We start from the raw sequence: 24,864 nt of genomic DNA on the forward strand, positions 1-24,864 counted from the left end.
ATTTAAGAAATTATATTTAAGTTTATATAATTTTATACACCTGAAGATGGTTCTTTTAGAACTGAAACATGTCGTGTAAAAAGTGTTGTTCTAATGTAAATCGAACATTTCGATAGAGAACATCATTTTAAATATTTAAATGTTAATTATAGTAATATTTTAATATTTAATAGGAATTTTATTGTGATTTGACTGACAAGATTTAAAACAAATATATATTTATCACAATATGACGCAACTGTATCATCTATAGAAAATAGTTTGAGTGAATACAATCCATAACACTTACGGTAATTGTAATTGCGATCATTCAAAACTAGTAAATGTGCGAATCAGGAGAGGAGCGTTCCTGTTAACTGTGTTAACCTGGCTAACACTTGTGATGTGTGTTGCTAAAATTTTCACTGGATTTTACTAACAGTTTTAAACACAAGTCACGAGCCTAACACTGACGTAACACTTACTCCTATCATACGTTACGCTGCAAATAACTATATAAAGTTTTACTTACCTGTAGCAATTATTGTTGAATTTGTTATAACTTGACAAAGCCAGAAGGGTTCCGAACCCTGGACCCAGAGAGAAAAAGATTTGGGATGCTGCATCTGTCCATACCTACATCGGAGGATCGTGGTTATTTCCATTACATTTTACAATAAAAACTGTCAAGATCTAAGACAAAACAGCAACAAATACAATGACAATTATGAGCACAGTGTCACAAGAGAACTGTCGAAATAAATAATATAAACCCGAGTCCCGAACCTTTTTCCATCGTTATAAACCAGGGGTGGCCAACCCAAATGATCTTTCGGGCCACTTTGGAAATGCATCATAACTCCGCGGGCCACATATAAAATTATATATCCCCATATTACATTTAGATACACTATAGACATTTTTTTGGAGTGAAAAATTTGAAACACAATGAGTTATTATTATTGTGTTTACTATTATTCTTACATGTAAACATAGATAATACAATAATAATGATGAAATAAATAAGATTTTGTAAAAGTGTGATGAATCTCGCGGGCCGGAAAAATGTTCAAGGCGGGCCACATGCGGGCCGCGGGTTGGTCACCCCTGTTATAAACGAAGGGGCAGAATTTAGCAGGGGCGTCCGACGAAACGATTTAAGGAATAATTTCAACCCTTGTATCGGAAACAAGACAAGAACTGTGACGTCTTCGTTGTACTTTTTAATATTAATGGTGAAGTTTATACATGATGAATCGTGATTATGTCCTGATTTAAAGAAATTATAACTCTGAAATAAACAAGACTGTAGATAATGAACACTTATAAAGAATTTAAATTTAAAAAAAAAACAAATTTTAAGTTTGCGCCAATATCACCTTTCTCGTATCTTATCCGTTATCTTTGTTTATTTCAGAGTTGAAATATATTTAAATCTGGACCTAATTTTGACTTTCTCTGTTTCTGCGGGAAGTTATCTTAAGATTGTCTTAAATGCAGTACCGGTTGTGATTTCAATGTACTCATCCCTTCATATTTATTGCATTAGTTTTTAAATCCAGTTAAAATTTAACAAAGAGTGATTCTTTCCATCTGTTGTATTTTTTCTTAACTTGTAGGACGAACGGGCAGTGCCTGGGAACCTTCATAGCCATAAATTTACCTCTATCCCACCGCCTTCGTTAAATATAGTGACTCTTAGCTCTCCCCACTTTTTCTTCACTCTCGTTTGTTTAAAGCTTGAAATTGTCTTATAAAACAGACAAGACGCGTCTCAGTGGTGCATTTTCACGTGGTCTGATCGAGTTTCTTTATTCGCTGTGGACGTACTTTGGATTCCTTAAGTTTGTGCCACTGTGGCGTGAGGTAATACTGGATCCCCTCAGTTGCCCCTGGTAGCATGCAGCCCCTCACGAGCAGGATGAACAGGACGATGTAGGGGGCCAGGGCCGTCACCCAAACTGCCTGTAACACAAGAGGCCTCCGTGAGACTGAAGACCTTTCGCGATTTATAGGTCATGTGACGTTGGATGCCGGGCATTGTGAACTCAAGAGGAAGCGATGTGGAGGGACTGAGGAAAACCACGAAGGTGTAAGTCATACAAGGCGAATTTCGAATTCGGGGCTTTCGGAAATAGAAACGGGGGTTCTTAGCGCACGATCGCCATGTTAGGTTGATATTGTTTGTCGAAACAGATTTTGAATTATGAAGTGATTATCTTTCTGGGTTTGGGAAAGTTTTTACCGTATTATGCCCGGGATAAGTCTCATACAGTAGCAACTGCAATTATTTTTATCCGTATTTGATTCACGAAGTTTTGAACTAGAATATAATGAGATTGAAGATCATAAAATGTCTACTGCGATGTTCAGCCGTTTAGTTCACCGATGTTTCAGAAGTTTTCGCTGCCTCCGTCATGAGGGAGTCATCGCCCTGATGATGGAAGCAATAACTACCTCCGAAGCGTCGGCAAGCTTCTTGGAGAAAACTCATCTTTATACTTACCGCCGCGAGAATAAGGAACAAGGAGAAATGTTGGATACAATTCTTATGAAGTAGATAACAGTGAAAATTGTCTACGTAAGAGTCAGGTGTTGGCTTGGAGCTTTGGTTGGTAAGTGATCGTTTGTTGTTAAGTGATTTTTAGCGTTGTGCAATAATATTTATGAATGTTATTTTTATAACCGTTCTCAAAATATGGTAATACTGTTTCGATATATTTTGGCTTTTGGGATATATTTATGAATACGCGTGTTATACTCGTTGTCATGGTGATGTTATTAAGGAATTTTGGGCTTTATGGAATAATATAACTGTATGTTTACTACCTCAGATTTTTCCATAATATTTGACTGGAAGTTTAAAATATGTTCGATAATTCATCTTTACAAATAGGTACCTTAGAGTAATAAAATGTATTCAACTACAGTGAACATTCTTCATTCTTAAGAGGATGAATTAATGTGGAGTTTCAGCTAAGGTAATGTTTTATTTCCAGCCTGGATCATTTCCGCGGAAATATGATCAGTACCTAGCGATTTATAAAGTTTTTTTTTAAAATTTAATTTTCACCAAAAATTTATTTTTAATTATTTTTACCTTCAACATCATTATGTTCTGGAACACGTCCAAAGTAATTCTATCGTTAAGATTATAATGTACAGCATTCCAGAAACAGCAGATAAACATGAATTCAGAACTGCATCTAACTTCTTCAGTGCTAAGTTACGCCATACTAGAATACTGAAACCATTTCCACGAACCGAGGCTTTGCTGTTTGCCAGAGAACACCCCAGTCTCGTAGACCTCTGTATAAGTTTTGTGTAAGTAAACAGCAAGTTCAACTGGAGGGAGGCGAAAACTCGGTCTCAAGTTGAAATATTCCAACTGGTTAATATGGAAGTGAGCTCTAAGGTTTGCCTGAGTTTCTGACAAGTATATACATTAGCATAGTGCAGCTTTATGCTTACGTTAGGGGTGTCCTAAACGCTGTTTCTCTGTTAGGAAGCCAGTATTTTGATTACATTGTGTCTGTAGTACCTGGGCACGCGTACGACTAGGACGGGGGGGGGGAAGACATAGTTTTCAAATTTTACATTTCTTTCTAAGTCTGATTTATAAAATAGTCTCGTTTCTCATGATGAATTATGCATGATTACTCCATTACCTACATAAATTTAGTTCCGTGATACTAGAATCATCTAAAATATTTATCTTAAATATAAAATCCTTTGGTACAGTGTCATCTATTTGTCTGTGATCTGATTACTCGGTACTGTAGTGCAAAAGTGACCTATGATCACCGTTATTTCGTAGTATGGAAACGATTTAATTTAGAAAGCCATCATCATACATAGCACCGTCTCTCTCATTTTATGTAGTTAGGCGTTTTCCAAGTGATAGTACAGCAGTGTTAAGTAAGCCAAGAATCATGGCGTACTTACGCTTTGTAGCTGAATTAAATACAAAGTTGCTATTGAGACATTATTAAGGTGGCTAATAAACTGAATAAATTTTCAGGAAGTACTCCATTAAATTACCCTTTAATGTAACTCAGTTGGAAATCAAAATTTTACCAAATACATTAATTAAATGTTCCGGCAAAAGGTCCTTTACTTTGAGCGTTTAATTACTTTATTGTACCGTAGTGTCTCTCTGAAATGCACTTAAAATGACTGTACTCCTAAACACGAGGTGTGTTGTTAACATATTTTATTTAATTTCGTAACAGTTTAATTACAAAAATGCCTGCCAAGCGACGTTTTCAAATGTAGATCTTTCCAATGAGAGGAAGTTAACACACCTCTGTATTCAGTTGTAAGAATTAAATCATCTTACGTTGACTGATTTTTGAGTCTTAAAAAGCGTGATACTGGCAGGACACGTATTACGCATGGTGTAAACGAAGAGATACTTGCAGAATTTTTGTCTCACCTTTCCTGTGCTTCTTACTCCCTTCCACAAGGAGAAATAGACGAGCAGAAAAACAGCTAAGACGCACAGGGCCAGTGACCACTTAACAGGGCCCATTCTGTCTAGCCCGTCGGCTCTGTGTTGCTCCAACACACTCCGTCTGAAACATAAGACGTACGACAATTTTGTTCAGTGATCGGGAAACATCAACTAGGTACAAGTCGCTAGCAGAAAAATTAGTTTGTTTCCGGCATTTTTTTTTTTATTATTAGTGTTCTGTCTGACGACAGGTCCATATGAACAGGATCCTTCCATCCTTTTCTCGGACTGGGACCTGTTCATATACGTTCTTGGCAGATGATCCAGAAGTGGTTTGCCATTGCCTTCTTCTGTGTGTGAATGGAGTAATTGTTGGGATGCCACGGAGGAAAACTCCGTGTTGCCTAGACCACGGCCTTGCCCAACACAAGTTATAAATTCGAACCCGAGACCCCAGGATTACAAGACAAGCGTTCTAACCGCTAGACCACCTCATCTTATTATTATTTAGTGTTCTGTCTGACGACAGGTCCATATGAACAGGATCCTTCCATCCTTTTCTCGGACTGGGACCTGTTCATATACGTTCTTGGCAGATGATCCAGAAGTGGTTTGCCATTGCCTTCTTCTGTGTGTGAATGGGATGCCACGGAGAAACCGGGGAAGCCCCCGGAGGAAAACTCCGTGTTGCCTAGACCACGGCCTTGCCCAACACAAGTTATAAATTCGGGCACCGCCGGGAATCGAACCCGAGACCCCAGGATTACAAGGCCAGCGTTCTAACCGCTAGACCACCGGCCAAAATCCTGAAGATGGAAGTAAAAACAACCGTGGAAGTGAACCGTGAAGTCTTTTGCCATACTGACTTCTGCCTCTTTACGTGTTTTTCTTTTGTGTGTTGCAAATAAAATGTCACGCTTTTGTAATGACTGGGAAAATACATTTTATTTAAATAATATTTTGACGCAGGATTAAGCGTTTAGTTCGTGTGTGATGACGCAGAGGGCGCTCTCGATTAAACTTTAGAGGGAGTTTGTCGCCCAGAAGTTAATGGAGGGTGACGTCTCTGTCAACAAGTGGCATTTCCACCGATTCCTCCCCCCCCAAACAAAGTTTCTATGGCCTTAGAATAACTACGCATGCCCCCAGCATTCTCGAAACTTTTGTTGTTTACATTTTACGTGCCTCCGCTCGTTACAGAAGTTATGGGGGGTTTATTTAGATGGAAACTTCCATTACAGTGCCAGGAGAACACTATTGTACATTGACCTCATTTGCCAATTTTGTGTTCTGTCTCTTTAGGTGTCGTGAATCGAAGTTTCTCAGATATCCTAAACAATATTTGTTATTATCTTCTAAGACACGTCCATACAAACAAAATATGCAAGTAATGAAATCTGGAATGCTATAAATATGTTCCAAATAAGGAAATTTTAACATTTCAAAATATAATTTGTGTAAGCGAGAGGCCGACGGCAGATTACACGGTATAGAAATTGTTCTTAAGATTTTATATCGAGGTCGGAGTCTGAGTCGATACATTTTTTACCGACTCCACAGCCCTGGTTATAACAGTGGTACTCACTCGAAGAACTCCTTGGCGGGGCTGGTGGACCTGTTGTTACGAGGCTGGAGGACAGGTGTGCAGTCGATCGTGTTCCATGGATTATCGCAGGTCATCCATGGTAACTGAGAGTTGAACGACGCGAACAAGTAGTACACTGCCCAGCCGATGATGGTGTTATAGTACATCCCCATATAGATGTCGATGAGGCAGATCGCGTACCCGATTCCTGAAACAAATAGACTGGCATAAGTCACTCCAAGTTTGGTCACGTCCGTCAGACATGTGTATTATTACTCCAAGACTAGAGAATTAACCTGAGGGACCCTTTATTAATCAGCCACCTGCCCATAAAGTGTGTTCCCTGACTGTTTTACGTACTGAAGTATTCAAAACACGCATTCCGAGAGCTGGCCACAACCTTCACGGAAGATCTGGCTTTGGACACTTCTTACTTGGAGTTTATTTAACGATGCTGTCAGTAACTCCGAGTATACATCGTTAAATGGTACAGTGATTAATGAATTTTGAAAAGATAAGGAATCAGTCGTGGCCTAATTTAAAGTGCTGTCTCGGCTTTTTGGAGAAACTGAATAAAACTAAGGAAAACAGTCCGGATAACTGGCCTCTGGACTGAAATTACAACTCGTGACATCAAAATACGAAGCAGTAGTGCTAACCGCTCGATTTTTGTTGTGCGGACTACGTTATGATCCTGTTTTAAATCCCACTTCAATATTACCAACTTTGTTAAAAAGATAACATGATGAAACATCTAGTAGCAAATCGATTTACCATCCACTTGTTTTTTTCCGCTGAAAAAGTCGACATGAAACCAGCAGGTTAAACACGTTGAGAATGTCCAGAATGTAACTCGATTGGGTAGTGTCCTTGAGAAGCTATTAGTCGCTGATTTAGTCAAGAAATCTCCTATTTTTGTTTAAATCAAATATATATTTATCACAATATGACGCAACTTTATCATCTCAAGAAATCTCCTATCTAGAATCCAAAGTTTCGTGAGCTTGTTCAGGAGACAACCACTGGACCCCATTCTGACCTCGATGTATCCAGTGCGGATTATAATCCCGTATATTTATTATTATTATCTTCTTATTACGTCTAGATACTCTAAGTGGTCTAAATTCCTCGCGTCTATGACTAAAATTGCGTATAAGCTCGCTAAATGCCTCGCTTATGTCATGTTCTTCGATTTTCGACCTTATCGATTTACAAACAGATACTACATTTCAATTTGAGATGATAATGTTCTTTCATATTTTTCTACTTCTCTAAATTACTGATGCAATTAATTCTATTGTAAACCTGTACCATGGTAGCAAATAGGTTGTGTTACAAAGTTGTAAACGCCTTAAAACATGATTTTATTTGTGATATTTAAGGCTCTCACGAATGACAATTGTCGTCTGGATTATAACGCTGTGTAGACTCTTAGCGGGTTCGTTGGTGCCAGCCTTCAAAGTATAATCCGAAGTTGTTCGTGATATTAAATATAGATTTTGATTTGTAGAGTCAGTAATATTTATTTGATTATGTTTAAGAAATTAAAATAGGAATAATATTTTGAAACACTTTATACCTGTATGACTCGACACTTCAGAACTGCCTCTTACGTACGTCTGTTAGTAGTTCAAATACAGGAAGTTGGAAACTAAGTGGAAAACGATAGGTCTACTCAATTAGTCCTTTTAAGAACGAAAATCATAGAAATAATATTTAAACATTCAGTTCCTACCAGCAAGAAAACACGACAGGTCTCCATTACAGAGATCAATTAGCAAGTATTGTTTAAGGAAGTTATTACTATTTGTTCTGAGAATCATAAGAAACCCTTAAATGCACTCTCGAGGAAAAAAATGAAGAGTTATTGATTATCAAAGCTGTAGTTGCATATACGGATTTAAGCGGTAAAAATAATCGAGTTGTCATTTCGTTATATTTAAATTTCATCGTAAGATTTTTATTGTACGTAGTCTACAATGATATAATTTGAATGAAACATCATCAGTCGCTTTTGGATCAGTGCTGTATAGATCGCTAATGAAATGTTTTCTTACCTTACACAGTCGATATAACTTTTGATTGTTGGATTCGATCCTGCAATAACAGACATGTATGGATTCCCCTCGCTAATCCAATTCGAAACTGTGAACGCGTACAATTGAATTATTGTCACCCTCCGCTGAGACGAGCTATCGCTCCAGTCTTAACAAGTTTTCGCTTGAACAGATGTAATTAGGGTTTGATATAAGGAGATGTAGTCGTTTGAATAGGAGAAGATTGTTATTATTCGAATTTATGAAGGAGAGTTCGGCTTTCTTCGAATTCGACGTTGGCTTCCTAGACGTGGAATGGGAAACGAAACGTCGATTCGGAGCTTTTCGACTTCCCTGCAATTGAAAATTAGTCATCTATACATTATTATTATTAGTGTTCTGTCTGAGGACAGGTCCATATGAACAGGATCCTTCCATCCTTTTCTCGGACTGGGACCTGTTCATATACGTTCTTGGCAGATGATCCAGAAGTGGTTTGCCATTGCCTTCTTCTGTGTGTGAATGGAGTAATTGTTGGGATGCCACGGAGAAACCGGGGAAGCCCCGGAGGAAAACTCCGTGTTGCCTAGACCACGGCCTTGCCCAACACAAGTTATAAATTCGGGCACCGCCGGGAATCGAACCCGAGACCCCAGGATTACAAGGCCAGCGTTCTAACCGCTAGACATAGGACAACTAAAAATCAACTTCTGAATATGTTAGTTGTTTTATATATTTTGTAGGAGTCGCTTGACGGGGTATCAACCCGTTTCAAGGTCAGTGTCAATTTCTCATCTCCCTTGCGTGCTACATTCCTACTTATCACATCCTCCATTAAACATACCGTAATACGTCTTCCATCTAAAGACTCCTTCAAATCCGAGAGCCTTTGTAACAGTTTTTAAACACAGTAGAATTTGCAGTGAAATGTTCTTAGTCCTTCGTTAAACCACCAAGCTGGAGGACCACCTCTTATCGGCTGTCCGCGATTTGTTATTTAGTTTATCACAGCTCTCTTGTCCATCCGTAATCCCATGATGGTAATAAGGTCGTGTAGACTTGTAGGTAGATACTAACGTTTCGGAGGAACGTGCTGCCTCCATCTTGAGGGTTGAATACTTCAAAATTCTTATAAAGACATGTGACATCTAGTGCATAGAACATGGAATATAGAGATGGCCTTATAATCTTACGTTAGTAGCAAAATAAGTTTTTATTTTCTTCTGTTAGTTAACAAAGAGTGGTCATTTTGTATTTTTGTTTATCCGTCTTTTTACAAATCGTGGAAAATAACCGGAGACGCATCGAAATTCAGTGAACGGAAGAGAAAGTAGGATTCTTGAACGAATTTCCACATAAAGTATCACCTCGAGACTCAGATATGGAATTATGGCGTAACTGGGTGACTTTGGTCGAACGCAGTTACCGTGAAATTGACTGGCACTCCTGTTGAAAGGAAGGGTACATGATCCGCAAAGCAGTGCTGCCAACAGCAGCCTTAATTATCTGCATCCGAATCCATAAAATAAAATGTTACATCGAAGCTCCATAATAATTACCTCGGTCATTCGTGATTATGGTACCACATAATTATGGGAAGAAACGACATCATATGAGCCCTCTTGTTACGACTTTTAAGACAGTAACAAAATATCTCCTCGTCTGAAGAACGTCAGTTAAAGCCACGATTTTATACTGTAGAAAAGGTACTTTAGTTTTTAGAGCTACATGGATGTAATTACGTCGGGTTAACAAAGATGTACATAAAATTTGGAAGGAAGTCAATCTGATTACATGTAATAATCTGCACCTACAAAAATTAAAAAGCCCAAAGTCACATCGGTCGATAAGAACGAAGACCTAAAATGTTTTTACAAACAGAATAGATATTGAATGTTTCAGATTAAATTTTGTAAATGCTTAGCGACTAATTCAATAGGCAAGGGTTATTATTGAGAAGTTAACAGTTGTTCAGCTTGTCAAGAAATTTCCCGACTTTTATCGAAACCTTTAGTTTATCATTGTAACCACAGGAGCTCGCCACTGTATCCTGAGCACATTTAGTCCACACACACACTACCACCATGTTTAACATCCATTTTAGTATTATCCTCTCATCTGTTTCTAGTTCTTGAATGCGGTCTCTTCCTTTCAGTATTTCCGACAAAAATTTTGTGTGCGTTTCCATCTCGTCCGTACGTGTTACGTGCCTCGCCTATCTAAACCTTTCTGATTTGATCATGGTTATGTAATGTTTTGTGATGCGTGAAATGTTTTGAGCTCCACATTATGAAGTTCTATTCTGCCTTTTGTAACTTCTTCCCTCGTGGGCCCGGGTGTTCTCATAAATGTTCTGTTTTCAAACATCGTCAATGTGTGTTCTTTCCTTAATTAGGGAAACTAAGATTCAGACTTGTACAAAAACAGTTAGTCATATAAACTGTTCATTTCTCTTCAAGTGTGATTAACAAACAACCAAGCGGAACTTTTGAACATACCCGGAATTGAACTCAGGGTTATTTAACTACGACTCAATATGTTGCGAGTTATGCATAAGTCATTGAAGTGAAATGAGACGCGCTGGGCATGTAGCATGTATTGAAGAAATGCATATAAAATTTTGTGGGGAAACCCAAAAGGACGACCTAAACATAGATGGCTGGCCAGGAAACACTGTGGGAGTATTTATTTATTTAGTGTTCTGTCTGACGACAGGTCCATATGAACAGGATCCTTCCATCCTTTTCTCGGACTGGGACCTGTTCATATACGTTCTTGGCAGATGATCCAGAAGTGGTTTGCCATTGCCTTCTTCTGTGTGTGAATGGAGTAATTGTTGGGATGCCCCGGAGGAAAACTCCGTGTTGCCTAGACCACGGCCTTGCCCAACACAAGTTATAAATTCGGGCACCGCCGGGAATCGAACCCGAGACCCCAGGATTACAAGGCCAGCGTTCTAACCGCTAGACCACCTCATATTATTATTATTTATTGTTCTGTCTGACGACAGGTCCATATGAACAGGATCCTTCCATCCTTTTCTCGGACTGGGACCTGTTCATATACGTTCTTGGCAGATGATCCAGAAGTGGTTTGCCATTGCCTTCTTCTGTGTGTGAATGGAGTAATTGTTGGGATGCCACGGAGGAAAACTCCGTGTTGCCTAGTCCACGGCCTTGCCCAACACAAGTTATAAATTCGGGCACCGCCGGGAATCGAACCCGAGACCCCAGGATTACAAGGCCAGCGTTCTAGCCGCTAGACCACCGTGGCTTGATTAATGTGTCAGTGTAGGGACAATTGGCAGGCTCTTGTAAATACAGTAATTAATCTTCAGGGTTCATTAAGGGTGGGGAATATATTTGCTAGCTGAGCGACTAGTAGCATTGTAAGAAAGTCTTTGTTTCTTGCATTTATTTGGTTGGTGTTCGTTGCGTCAAAATATCCCGACAGTACAAGATATGAGTTTTGCTGAAGAAATGACGAGAATATCTATCATTTGCCGACTGCTGTGTTTGCACTGGGCATGAATTTTGATCCTTTACTCGGAAGCAGAGTAGAGAAACTTAGCAGCTGCACGCCCCCTTTCCCCGCTTTACCCTGCGTTACCTGAATCTACAGATCTGACGAATATTATGATGGAACGGTTATTCGTGTTAAGTCCGTAGACGGAGAAATGCTACTCTATCACGTATAACAGTTCTTTGCTTCTTTTAAAGAAAGAAAAGTTCTCGGATCGTGTCTTATTGGCGTCCTCAGATCAGCTCGCTTTACCCTGCTCGTCTGCAAGGAATCGAAACCTCTTTCTGTACCTGCTTTCTTAGCTTAAGAACTTCGAATGCCGTGAATGAGCTGTCTTCAACGACGTCACTTCAGTACATAAGCTTACTTGCTGTCATGAATTTATGTGCGAGACCATAAATCTGATTGTCTGCTAAGTTATACTATTTTACTCAGTCGCTGATTTCTGTAGCCATTACAGATTGTTTCACTCCTATGTCATTTAGATAACGAAACCATTTAAGTTTTATTTAAGGAATTATTATTATTATTATTATTACTGTGACTGATTCTAATAAATTAGAAAGTATTCAAAGAAAATTTGCTAATCTGTGTCATTATCGGTTCTTTCAGTTTGATATTCCACGTAAGTATAAGCTGGTTTTAAATTGCTTAAATTTTAAAATACTTTATTGTAGACGACGACATCTCGATGCCTTATTTATCATCAGTGATTTTAATATCAAAATAAATTGTCATTTAATCATGGACATTGTTGGTATTCGTGTGCCTTCAAGGCAAATAAGAGATTTTTCTACTTTTATTGTGAGCAGAGAGATGAGACATAATCCTTCCGCTAGGTTCGCCAGTGATGCAAATTACGTATGCAGATTTTTTGGACATGTTCAGCGAAGTTATTGTCTCCGTTGAGGACAATTTCTCTGTACAGGAAAGGGTCGATTCCCGGCGGTGCCCGAATTTATAACTTGTGTTGGGCAAGGCCGTGGTCTAGGCAACACGGAGTTTTCCTCCGGGGCATCCCAACAATTACTCCATTCACACACAGAAGAAGGCAATGGCAAACCACTTCTGGATCATCTGCCAAGAACGTATATGAACAGGTCCCAGTCCGAGAAAAGGATGGAAGGATCCTGTTCATATGGACCTGTCGTCAGACAGAACACTAAATAAATAATAAATTGTTACCAGTGTCTGCCTGTAAAAGGCTATTTGTGCTGTTGGCATAGGCGTTAATAAAGGAATTAAAAATTTAAATTTAACGTTTATTCAAGTATGTTTGTGTTCTTTTATTAATTTTATTATTTTGTGCTGACTCTCTAATTGGCTTCTGTACCTGTTGAGTTAGCACGTTAAAATAAAAAATTGAATTGAATTATTACAAGCAGATGGTGCTTGACAGGCTGACAAAGAAAGATTTCCAGGGATGCTTCCAGGCTTGGCAGCGGCGCTGGGATCGTTGTGTTCACTCCCAGGGGAACTACTTCGAGGGTGATGGATGAATTTAATACCTGACATAAGTGTACGGGTTTTTATACGCGCAGTCTTGAAACTTTCCGATCGCACCTCGTACATGCCATCTTCAGTGTACGAACACTGTTAAATCATATTTAGATTACATAGGTCTAATAATTATTTTTTATTATATTATTTTCCATGACAACCACTAAACCATTTATAGACATATATATCGTTAAAATAATGAAAATAATAATGCCTCAACTCAGAGGAAAGAAAACCACGATTAATTTTGAAGATCTGAGGTTCTCATAACGATATGAAGTATGGGGGGTTTAGTGGAGGTGTAGCTCCGCGGAGATTCGAACGCGCCTTTAAGAAAGTGAGTGTGGATATTCCGTCTTTCCGAGACTGAACTGTGCGATAAGTTTCCGTGGACATCGATCCTTTAGGGGTCACGCCCCTTCGTTACACAGCGAGATGTGGTCTAAAGTAGTGGTCATCTTTCCTCATCAAGTTGAACCGACATCGCTCGGAAGGTCTGTCAGCCATGAAAATACAAAAGGTCTAACCATGTTTTCAGTTTGAGAAATGATTTAAACATTCACAACTCTGTTAAAAATACATTGGAGTGAATAGATTACGTTTCTGTCTGACTGGACTATAGCCCTCATTTTTAACCTCTAATTCATTAATCATGGATTTATTACAGTTTTTTTAATAAATCAATCACAGGAAATTGGAAGATAATTCACTGTATGCTGAAGACCAAATTCCTTTCTTAATTGGCTTTCTTCGATAAGCCAATGCGTTTATTTGCGTTCGTATGTGCTCTAAGTCAGTGGTATTCAACCCTCTTTGTTCGCGTACCCCCAGATATAATTTCTCTTCAACTTTGTACCCCCAAAGTTGTTGGTGTATAATTCAAATTATACATAGTATATAATCTACATCTTAAATAAATTAAATTACTGATTATTCAGTGTTTATCATAAAATAATATTTTTTTTTTAAATTTCACGTACCCCCTAAGATGTCTTCGCGTACCCCCAGATATAATTTCTCTTCAACTTTGTACCCCCAAAGTTGTTGGTGTATAATTCAAATTATACATAGTATATAATCTACATCTTAAATAAATTAAATTACTGATTATTCAGTGTTTATCATAAAATAATTTTTTTTTTTAAATTTCACGTACCCCCTAAGATGTCTTCGCGTACCCCCAGATATAATTTCTCTTCAACTCTGTACTTCCAAAGTTGTTGGTGTATAATTCAAATTATACATAGTATATAATCTACATCTAAAATAAATTAAATAAATTACATTACTGATTATTCAGTGTTTATCATAAAATAATATATTTTTTTTAAATTTCACGTACCCCCGGGGGTACGCGTACCCCAGGTTGAATACCACTGCTCTAAGTTATATTTCACACGTAAATGCGTACAGCACGCGAGATGAATTATTGATAATCATGTTACTTTATGTAAATATTGCTATCTTAAATGAGGTCACTTATCAATATTGAGCTACAAGAAGCGATTTCTTAGCTGTAGTCTTCACCCTGGTTGCTAGGCCGCTGCGCAGTAACTGGTGCAGTAGAAAATTACTTCGCATCGAGTTCGTCTGCTGCATTTCGTGAAGCAATTAGCAATGCATATCCTGACAAGGAATTGATAATATAACAATTCACAGACAGGAAGCAAAATTTTGGGACACCGGAAGTGTTTGTTAGTGCACACCTAGGACGAAACAGTGCAGTTAGAGCAGTTATAACAAGACAGAAGCAGTGTTTTGAATAGTAAATTTGATTCTTCTAGAGCAAAGCTTCGTTTTCATTGTCAGTTTCTCGTCAGTCAAGCTGATAATAATCCCGACCTTGGATTTTCATTTCTTACATATTTCTCCTCAGTGGTAGGGTCTGTAAGATAGCGTCAGATCGCATCAATAGAAAGTTGGAGACTATTTATCTTACGTAGACCAGTCAACTGAAAAGGTAGGATGGTTTCGAAGAAAAATGGATTAGTATTTGAAAAGTGTGAGGCAGAACGGAGAACAGTTTCAACAGACAGGAATTTGGAAATGTTTCCGACATTTTCTTGTTGAAAGAGGAATATTATTATCCGTCATCGTAGAACACTTCTGTTTCTCAGGAAATGATCATTCATTTGTCTTTCTTCATAATCTAGCAGAGCGATCTTCAGTTGTTTTTGTTTACATAAAATTTTCAACTTTAACTCTAAGAAATAACCTGTTTAATTCTGTACATATTAACTACGTAACCAATCAGATAACTCTGTGGAAAAGAATCTTTTTCAGAAGATAATAGTCATTTAGCTAGTCGTCAAATTCCTTACCTTCTATGATGCATTATTCGACAGTGACCTATGACCATCAGCGCAGATAATATTAAAATTGTTTGTCTTGTAAAGTTAATTCATAAATAGCGTATGCATTAATTTATTCTTTGATGTCTTCGTGAATCAAAATTAAAGAAGTTGATTTCTGGGATGTGTGCGCCATTTTGTATGATACAAGTTTACATTTCTTTCTCGAGGTTTCTATCATCAAGGCGATGAGTGTTCCTGATGATGGAAGCGGCAAGCACCTCTGTAACATCTGCAAACTTCTATACATTTCATGGCGCAAAATCCCAGAAGACATGTCTTTTTCATGCTTGCCACCGTTTGAACCTGAAATATCACCAAATTGATTCGTTGATTAAGATGATAATCAACACGTGAGATATCGCTCTGAGAAATTGTGGTGTTGGTGATCAGTGTACACTCGAGAATATTAAAAAAAATTAGACTGGAAATTAACTAGGAGATTCGTAAATTTTATTCAAGCGTAATAATATAGCCTGTGTTGGTACTGTTTGCTATAGGAAACTTCCTGAGAACGAGGCTTAAATCGTTTGTTGTATTTTACGGGATGATACTAGGAGAATGTCAACGTAACCCAGCTCGGTTATGGCTGTCTCTGTTTTGGAGAGATTTTGTAATCGGTACACTGAAGAATATTTGGGTTCCGTAATAGCGGGAATTTGTTGAGTGGTCGGATAATTATCCAATTTTCAACAAAGAACCTGTACCCTGAAGTTATTAATTTTATCCTAAGTTTACAAACACCTGTCACCACCAGAGTTTAAGTCATTTTATCTTCATTTAACAGAATTTATTGAAGTAGTGAGAGAAATAATAGCATAGTGATAGCGAGATCATTTGACGCCATTTTCACAGTCGTAATTAACATCTCAAACAGAATCCTTGTTGAGAATGTGGTAATCGCTCAGATGGTTAAAAAAATTATTTTCTTTTTTTTATGGAACCCGGTGGTCTAGGTGTTGTGTCAGACGTAGGTCAACTCCCGCGTAATAGACATCCCCCATGATACTATATTCAAGGTCACCCTAGTTGCTAGGCCGCTGACTATAACATTTGCTCAAAATTCATGCAGATGCAAATATGGTGTATTGACGAGTAGAAATATGTTCATTATGGAACATTGTTTCGCATCGAAATAGTTTGATCGTGTTCGTGAAGCAAGCACCAAATAAGGCAACAAATATGATTGTAATTTTGGTTGCGTTTTAAACGGAATACTCTGTATATTACTTTGTTGACGAGCCAATCACCAGTCCCTATCCTTTGCCAGAAAAATCCAATTCACATCATAACAGATCTACTATATCTGTAATGTTCATTTTAATATTATCCTTCTATCTACTCCCAGGTCTTCCAATAGGTCTCTTTACTGAAGTTCTGTAAGATTGCGTGCGGCATGTCCTGCCAATATTTTCATCCGTGATTTAACAGCAGAGGCTATTACAGACTATTAGTACGGTGACTACAGGGCCCCAAAAGATCAAAGATGATTTTTTTCTCTCTGAAATCAACGCCGATTTCAGCACCCCCCTTAACATTTCATGATTTAAAAGCGTGTGTAAGGTATTGTAAGATGCGTCAATTTCTGAAGCGTTACGAAATCAATCAGTTTTGTTAATCGCATTCAAAATAGCGAATTTTCTGTCACTAGATACTTAGCGTGGTCTACTACAAATACCTTGAGATGATAACGTTGCGTCATATTGTTATAAATATATATTTGTTTAAATCTTGTCAGTCTAATCACAATAAAATTCCTATTAAATATTAAAATATTACCATAATTAACATTTAACTATTTAAAATATATTAAATGATATTCTCTATATATTTTAAATATTTAAAATATATTAAATTATATTCTCTATATATTTTAAATATTTAAAATATATTAAATTATATTCTCTATATATTTTAAATATTTAAATTATTTAAACAGATAAACAAATATACAAATACCTCGTCTTGGTTTAATTCGTGCAATGAATTTAAAGTCCCTTTCTTAAGTTATTCATCAGGTCACTTTCGCCATATTTTTCATCAGGTTTTAAAGAAGACTTCGCGTCAGTTTCTGTCCAAAAGAGAAAGGTTTTTCGACTTAACTCAGTATTTTACAGTTGGTGGGGTGTGAATGTAACAAGTAGGCGAAGAATTTAACCTTTTTTTATATAATACGGTTCTTGGACGAATGGCGTAATATCACTTGAGTCCCTCTTCTTTCATTTTAAATTCTCTGCCGCTTTTCAAAACTCACGAAAGTAGACTGAAACATCGCCAAAGTCTGCGCTGTCGTTTTCCATTGAATTTTGTATATGGAGGCTTGGAAGATACGTTCCTCGTATTGAAGTTAGATTCAAGACATTAATTGCTAAATTTACGCTTGTGAAACATTTAATATTTCAAGACTTATTTCAATGAGTTTTGCAGGAAGTAATGAAGTCTCAGAAATCTTTCACGTCTGCCAATATTTTACGTGTTTGGATTTAATTATAATGGTTCGCATTTGTTTTACTATTGTACATCTGAATTTAAAATAAAGACAGATGAGTGTAAGAAATTTCGATAAGAGCTCTAAGACTGTCTTAGCTGAGCAGTTGTTGGCTTTTGAAGACGTTTCGGTACCATGGGTTTAGATGTTATAATAACTGTGTTTCTGTTCCTGTGACATCGAACCGTCGATTCGAAAATTTCTTCCTTGTGATACGTTTCAATGACCTAACCTTCAGCAGTAGCAAATAGAAGGGATATCATATAGTAAGGCGATCCTTTATGCAAACACTTCACAGCCTCTTGGTTCAACTTTCCCCCCCCCCCCCCCCCCCCCAACAAAACTGTATGTATAACTTTACTTCGACTTACAGACTTTATCAGTCATAAGTTTGTCGGATCGATACAAAATCAGGAGAACGAATATATATATATATATATATATATATATATATATATATTCTTGTGATAGAAAGAAAAATACATTTGTTGGATGCAATACTATTATTTGTTAGAATTTACTTGTTGGTTTTAGTTTTGACCATTCTTGGCTGTGTTTACCCAGGAAGCCAAGTCTAAATAATGTGTTACACCACGTTTTAACCCACATTTCTTCTGTAATAAATATTTTTCCCGCTTTTGAAAATAATATTGTTTGGTTGTAGGCTATTTTCCAAAAAAAAAATACACATTGAAACTGTCGATGTCATTCTTCTAGGTTTTAGAGCCGTGTGAACTTATAGGTATGCATGTTTAGCCCTGAAGATGGAGGAAGTATGTCCCTCCGAAACGCTGGCATCTATCTACAAGTCCACGGCGCCATAACCCGTAATATAAACATGGGCTTTTTGACCGCCGTGAGAAGTTGAAATCTCATGAAACGTGAATATCATTTGCAGTCGGCTGAAATTAATTTCGTAGTAACTCATTAAACATGTGGGACTTGGGTTAGTTTTGGTGCTGGTGTTATAATCTCGGTGGATGTCCTGTTAAACACAATTTGCTCGTACTCTATTTAGATTGAATTACTCACTTTTATGTCTGCAAACTTTTTGCCTTTCCTGTACCTGACGTCGCCTGCCTTTCAGTTACTTTGGCCAGTAATTAGCTTCGTAGTTTCAAGTTCGTCCAACAGATGACGGTTTCTCTCTTCCTATCATTCAAGAAAGTTTTGAAACTTGATTAAATTGTTATTATGCCTATTAATATACAATATCCAGTAGAGGAACGAATTAAATTCGTATCTCTACTGCCAGCCGTTCATCTCGAACTCGAGGTTTAGATAAAAGGCTGTAGAAATGGGTGAGCCGAGTGAAAGTGATAAATATACTTAATAAAAACATCAGTTACGTCTTACGTTCATACAGACGTATCTGTGTTATGATACGCAGTTAAACACCAGCACACTATCTTATAACCAACTATCCGGTTCCTTGCCCCAAACCTTTCAATTTTCAGTCTCAGGCGTTTAAGACGTGGGTGTAGTAAAATGATTATCTTATGCTGTTACATGATGCTGTTTCAGCTGTTGGGATTACGTGGTATGAAATTGGGTTTAAATACTACAATGACTGTTGAATAAGCAAGGATATGACTTTAAGCAATCATACCTGTTTCATTGTACTATCTCGGAAGCAGCTGGGAGAAACTGAGGAAAATATTAAAAGTCTCACTCAGTCGTTTATTAGCTTGCACTGGGCATAATTCGGCTACACCGATGTGTTAACTGACTGCATGGTGCAGAGACACTTCTCGAGAAGAAAATAATCGCTCAACTATTATCAAATCCATCGCTTTTTCCGGAAACAGAAGGTTCATTACCTTATTCACAAGAACTCGCCACGTGTCCCTGTCCCGAGTTATATGAATACACTCCACATTATCACAACGTCTGTGCACTTTAATATTATCATTTTATCTACGAGTAGGTCTGCCCGTTAATTGTCGTCTTAATTTTTGCATATTTAAATGCAGGAAATCTACATTTATACAGAAACATACTCGAAGCCATATTATGATACAGAACGTAAATCCTTTGAAGCCGAAGCTCGTGTAAATATTATTTAAGGATTCAGTCCGTACCGCGAAGAAAACACAACACTTCACCATTACAAAGATCAACTGGTTAACGCTGTTTAAGGAGATAATCGCTGTTTACATTGAGAATCGCACGAAACCCAGGTATCTAAATAATATTTAAGAATTCAGTCCGTACCGCGAAGAAAACACTACACTTCACCATTACAAAGATCAACTGGTTAACGCTGTTTAAGGAAATAATCGCTGTTTATAATTAGAATCATATGAAACCCATACACTCTGTGGTCGGAATATAGGATTATTTATTATTAAATCAAGTGGTAGTTATAGTTACCATTGGGGTTTAGGTGGTCTTAAGGCCCATGTGCGTTTTGCACGAGCTTGCTACCAATGTAATTGTCTAATCCTGCGTTTACTTCCCTGTTCTTTGTGTCACGTGATATGAATAGGAAGGGAAGATGAAGTTATAGAATTTGTTAAATACAATAAAGGTAATGGAAGAGATATGAAACAGCATTTAAACCACCGCCATTAATTATTTTCACTTCTCATTAGATCGCGTGGTGTTGAATTTAGAACCGCATTGTGCTTAGACATGAAATAATTTGAAAGTCGTCTTCAGCGCGTTTAGCATCTATTTAATCTTTTGCCTTATGTCAGCTATGTGACCTATTTTATTTTGAAATTAAAATTAAAATATCGCCTGTTTGTATTCACTATTAAATAACAATGTAAAACTTAATCATACAAGAGATGGTAAAGTTGCGTCATATTGTGATATAATAAATATATATTAAATCTTGTCCGTCTAATCACAATAAATTCTTATTAAATATTAAAATATTACAATAATTAACATTTAAAATATTTAAAATATTATTAAATGATGTTCTTTATCGAAATATTCGATTTACATTAGACCGTCATTTTTCACCTTGATGGTCTAATGTAAATCGAATATTTCGATAAAGAACATCATTTGATATTTTAAATATTTTAAATGTTAATTATTGTAATATTTTAATATTTAATAAGAATTTATTGTGATTAGACGGACAAGATTTAATATATAAATATATATTAATCATACAATTCATTATTATAAGTCATGTTGTAATGGACACGTTTTCCTCTAAAAAATAAAATGGGGTAACATGGCTAAAGTACACTTATAAATAAATTTAAATTTTCAAATCTTAGCAGACGAGATATCTTATGCTCAGAGTCGAATATTGTATAGTTATCATAACAAAAACAATTTGAAATTTCGAACATCGCATTCTGTGTGCATAATACGTATTAAAAAATGTGAGGTATGAAATAGCTTCAATGGGAATAAATTACGCCCACGCTCTGTGTGGCTGAGTCATGAAATTTGTAAAAGTAAAGTTGTCCCACTACACGCCACGGAGGCGCGTGGGGGGGGGAGGAGGTTGTATATCTCCTACTTGCTCTTGACCTCGGCACTTCGTGGGGTTAAGTGGTCAGAGTCACGCCCCATCCGCCCTTTACCCCCGGGGAAAAGACCCCCCGGTACCCATTGAGTAGGAGGTCTGGATGGGCGTAGATGAGATGATAATATTAAAAAGGTTGATAGGGAAATAGGTTTGAGGGATGTGGATTGGATTTATCTGGCTCAGGGTGGTGGCGGACTTGTGAACGGTAATGAACTTTCGAGTTCTATAAAAGGCAGGGAAATTCGTGACTACGTGCGTGACTCTCAGCTTCTCAAGAAGGACTCTGCCCCATTGAGTTAGTTTTTGTTCTGGTTTATTTTTAAGTCTGGTTTTATTCAGCGCGTATTATGTGATATTGTTATGTCGTCGCAAGGCGTTGTTAACAGACTGGTATATATTTAGTCTACCGTGCGCCAAGCCTATCAATCATGTCACGGCACCAACAGGCCGGGACAGAATATGAAAAGTCCGTCCTAATGCAAGTGCTGTTAGTAGGAGACTGTGACGCCCAGATTTTGGGGAAGTCTGAAACGTTAGAAGCTTTCAGGCACTGCGGGGGTCGAAGACGGTCCTTTTCTGCGTTGTTGAGCCCAATAGATTCATGTTTGTGTGCCAGTGTTTCGGAGGAATATGGTGCCTCCATCTTCAGGGCTAAAGTGATATTGTTTAATCAGCCCTTCAGATAATATAGCGTCGTATGATTCAGTGATTGTGTCTCAGAAGCTGTTGGCGTCTATTTTAAGGTTTATACTGGAATGTCCTTGAAGTGGCTAGGCAAAATAACGAGAAACGCAATTTAGAGTGTCAGATCCCTCGATACGGAAATTTTTAGGTACTTAGATATTTGTGGAAATTTAAATGAAGAATTCAATCTGAGTTCGGTGTTCAAATTTCAATCAAATCCTTTATTTTAAATTCTGAAAGATTATGCATATAATTTAAGTCCCAGAATCTTACATAAGGCGGCAGTTCTTCTAGAGAAGCTTGTAGTCGTTCATTTGGTCAAAACTCTAGCCTTTTCTGAAATCCGAAGGTTCATTACCGTGTTCGCAAAAGCCCGCCACTGGTCCCTGTCACCAGACAGACGAATCCAGTCCATATCATTACAATTTACTTGAGATCCATTTTAATATTATTCTCCAATTTTACCTGTCTCCTTCAGATTTTTCAAAAAGTATGTTCTTGTGGCAGCTTGTGACCTTGAAACCAATTTTTTTTACTTTCAACTTGGCTACATCTGTGTGGCTAACGTGTTTCCTTCATCCGATATTAAGTCCAGCATTGTGGGGGTGGTGGTAGGGGGGAGGGGGTCACGCTACCACAGTGGGCCTAATATAAAAGTGAAATGCATTTCATGTTGAAAGGCAGACCTCATAATTCCTCCCACTTTGTTGCCTCAGTCCAGACAATTACTGTATCGCTGTGTGATGTAAAAATAGTTCGTGGGTCGATGTCGATTTTCCATTAATGGCGGTCGTACGACAAAGTAAAATACAAAACTTTCTCATGAAAGTGCACCCCCATAGTTTATATTGTGAGTAAAGTTACATTTTTTTTTAAAAATTATTGATGAATTTTTGGTTGGAAATTGGTTTGTTTAAAGACGTCTCTTCTATTACATTGATTTACACCGTCGACACACTTTCGTTATCCGCGTTTCCGCATATCCGCGGTTTTATTTGTCTCATTTGTAGCTCTTAATCTTTTCCATTGCGAAGGATATAGTTAGGACGCAGCCCTAAGTGAAATAATATGGCTGTCCTCTGGGTAGTTGCGTCATATAGTCTGGTGAAGTTTGCCGATGTTTCGGAGGTGCTTACTGCCGCCATCATCAGGGCGATTGTGGAGGCAGTAAGGGCCTCTGACATATCCATAAACTCAGGCTAAACGGCATATAAAGCCGGAATACAGCCTTCTGAATTCGGTTGACGGTTTCAATAAATAAGATGGAAATTGCAAATGATGTTTCTGTAGCTACCAGCAGGGGATGAAAGGTGCGTTCTAGTCCGATGGAACTAAGCTTAACTCACATACAGCAGGTCCAAATTCGAAATGAGCTTTTTTTTTTTTACCTTTGAGCGCCGGACATATGTGTTTCCAGATGGTCAGGCACCCACACCTGTGAAATTGCCCCAGTGCGAGCTCCATGTAGAAGAGCGGCAACCCGCCAAACACCAGCATGATGCAGTAAGGGATCAGAAAGGCTCCTGCAACAGAAAAGAAAGAGTCCCACTCATTAGGGCTTAGTTAGTTCGGTATGACATCTTTTCCCCGTCAATAGCTCAGGTTATTTTCCATCAACTGATGGGGTGATGAGTGAATAATGAATCGGAAGGGATGTGGAAGGAAGGGGTCATGGCATAATTTAAGATAGTACCCGGGAGGGACTGAGGAAACACATAGAAACCTAAGTTATGATAGCCAGGCTCGAGATTTAAACCCTTGCAGTCCGGTACAAGTTTACCGACGTTTCGGGTGTGTTCTGAAACTGAATAAAAATTTACTTGGATATTATCCATCGTCTAGTAATAAAACGTAAAAAACGTAAAACGACGTTTCGGAGATGGGACTCTATCTCCGTCTTCAGGTTCCTACTCAGTAGGGCCTAATCCCTATCTCCGGAGATAGGGATTAGCTCTATCTAGTGGGCCCAACTGAGTAGGAACCTGAAGACGGAGATAGAGCCCCATCTCCGAAACGTCGTTTTACGTTTTTTACGTTTTATTACTAGACGATGGATAATATCCAAGTAAATTTTTATTCAATTGACTCTTCACCATCGTCAAGAAGTTTTAGATTTGATGTGTTCTGAAACGTCGGAAAACGTCTACCAGACTACATGGCGAAACAACCCAGAAGACAGACTCATTCATACTCGTCGCCGTGAGAACCAGAAAATATACTAGTTTACCTTTGTCATCATCATCATCATTATTTTGAATTGAATTGAATTATTATTATTATTTTGTAATCATTTTTCTTCTTAGTTTGTTAAATTAATGTTTTCAGGCTGTGAAAACAGATCAAACCACATAGAAATATATCTGTGGACCTAACTAATGCTCTTATTAAAGTCAGAGCTTCTTAATTTCAATTTCTTTTTATACGGTTCGGTACAGTTTCAATCCGATTTTCCTTACAGTCTATCACAGCAAATCTCATTCTTTTTTTAGAGAAAGTTGGGACATTTCCTTTTAAACAAACGACTACCTTCGCAAATCATTCATTAAATACGAGCATGCCTTAGTGGTTCAGTTTTATTAGCGCAAAAAAGGAACCGGTGTATCTTTCGCTGGGACATAACGGGATTTGGAGCTGCGAGGTGATAGAAGTTTCGGGTCTTCCATAAAGATGTTACACACGACTTTTTCGACTCTCTGCGTCTCTTTGTCAGATCCGTATCTTTCCGGATAAAAACTTTATTTACCCGTAACAAAAAGTTTGTTTACTCTTA

At 37.8% G+C, this 24,864-nt stretch overlaps 1 protein-coding gene across 1 annotated transcript in view; it reads right to left on the bottom strand.

Moving 5' to 3' along the window:
* The window catches only part of SerT (Serotonin transporter), a 54,461-nt gene that overhangs the window by 9,765 nt on the left and 19,832 nt on the right, over positions 1–24,864 (bottom strand). Inside the window, exons 3-7 of the mRNA XM_022071842.2 lie at positions 23,483–23,617; positions 6,018–6,225; positions 4,415–4,553; positions 1,810–1,944; positions 512–615 (exon numbers count right to left, since the gene is read on the bottom strand). Of these exons, the coding sequence (XP_021927534.1) occupies positions 512–615; positions 1,810–1,944; positions 4,415–4,553; positions 6,018–6,225; positions 23,483–23,617 (721 nt within the window). The remainder of the gene's footprint in view (positions 1–511; positions 616–1,809; positions 1,945–4,414; positions 4,554–6,017; positions 6,226–23,482; positions 23,618–24,864) is intronic.

This window comes from Zootermopsis nevadensis, unplaced genomic scaffold (genome assembly GCF_977971745.1).
Source record: "Zootermopsis nevadensis isolate Lab colony 2312 unplaced genomic scaffold, Znev_1.0 Znev_ptg000015l, whole genome shotgun sequence".
In the NCBI taxonomy this organism is placed as follows: Eukaryota; Metazoa; Arthropoda; class Insecta; order Blattodea; family Termopsidae; genus Zootermopsis; species Zootermopsis nevadensis.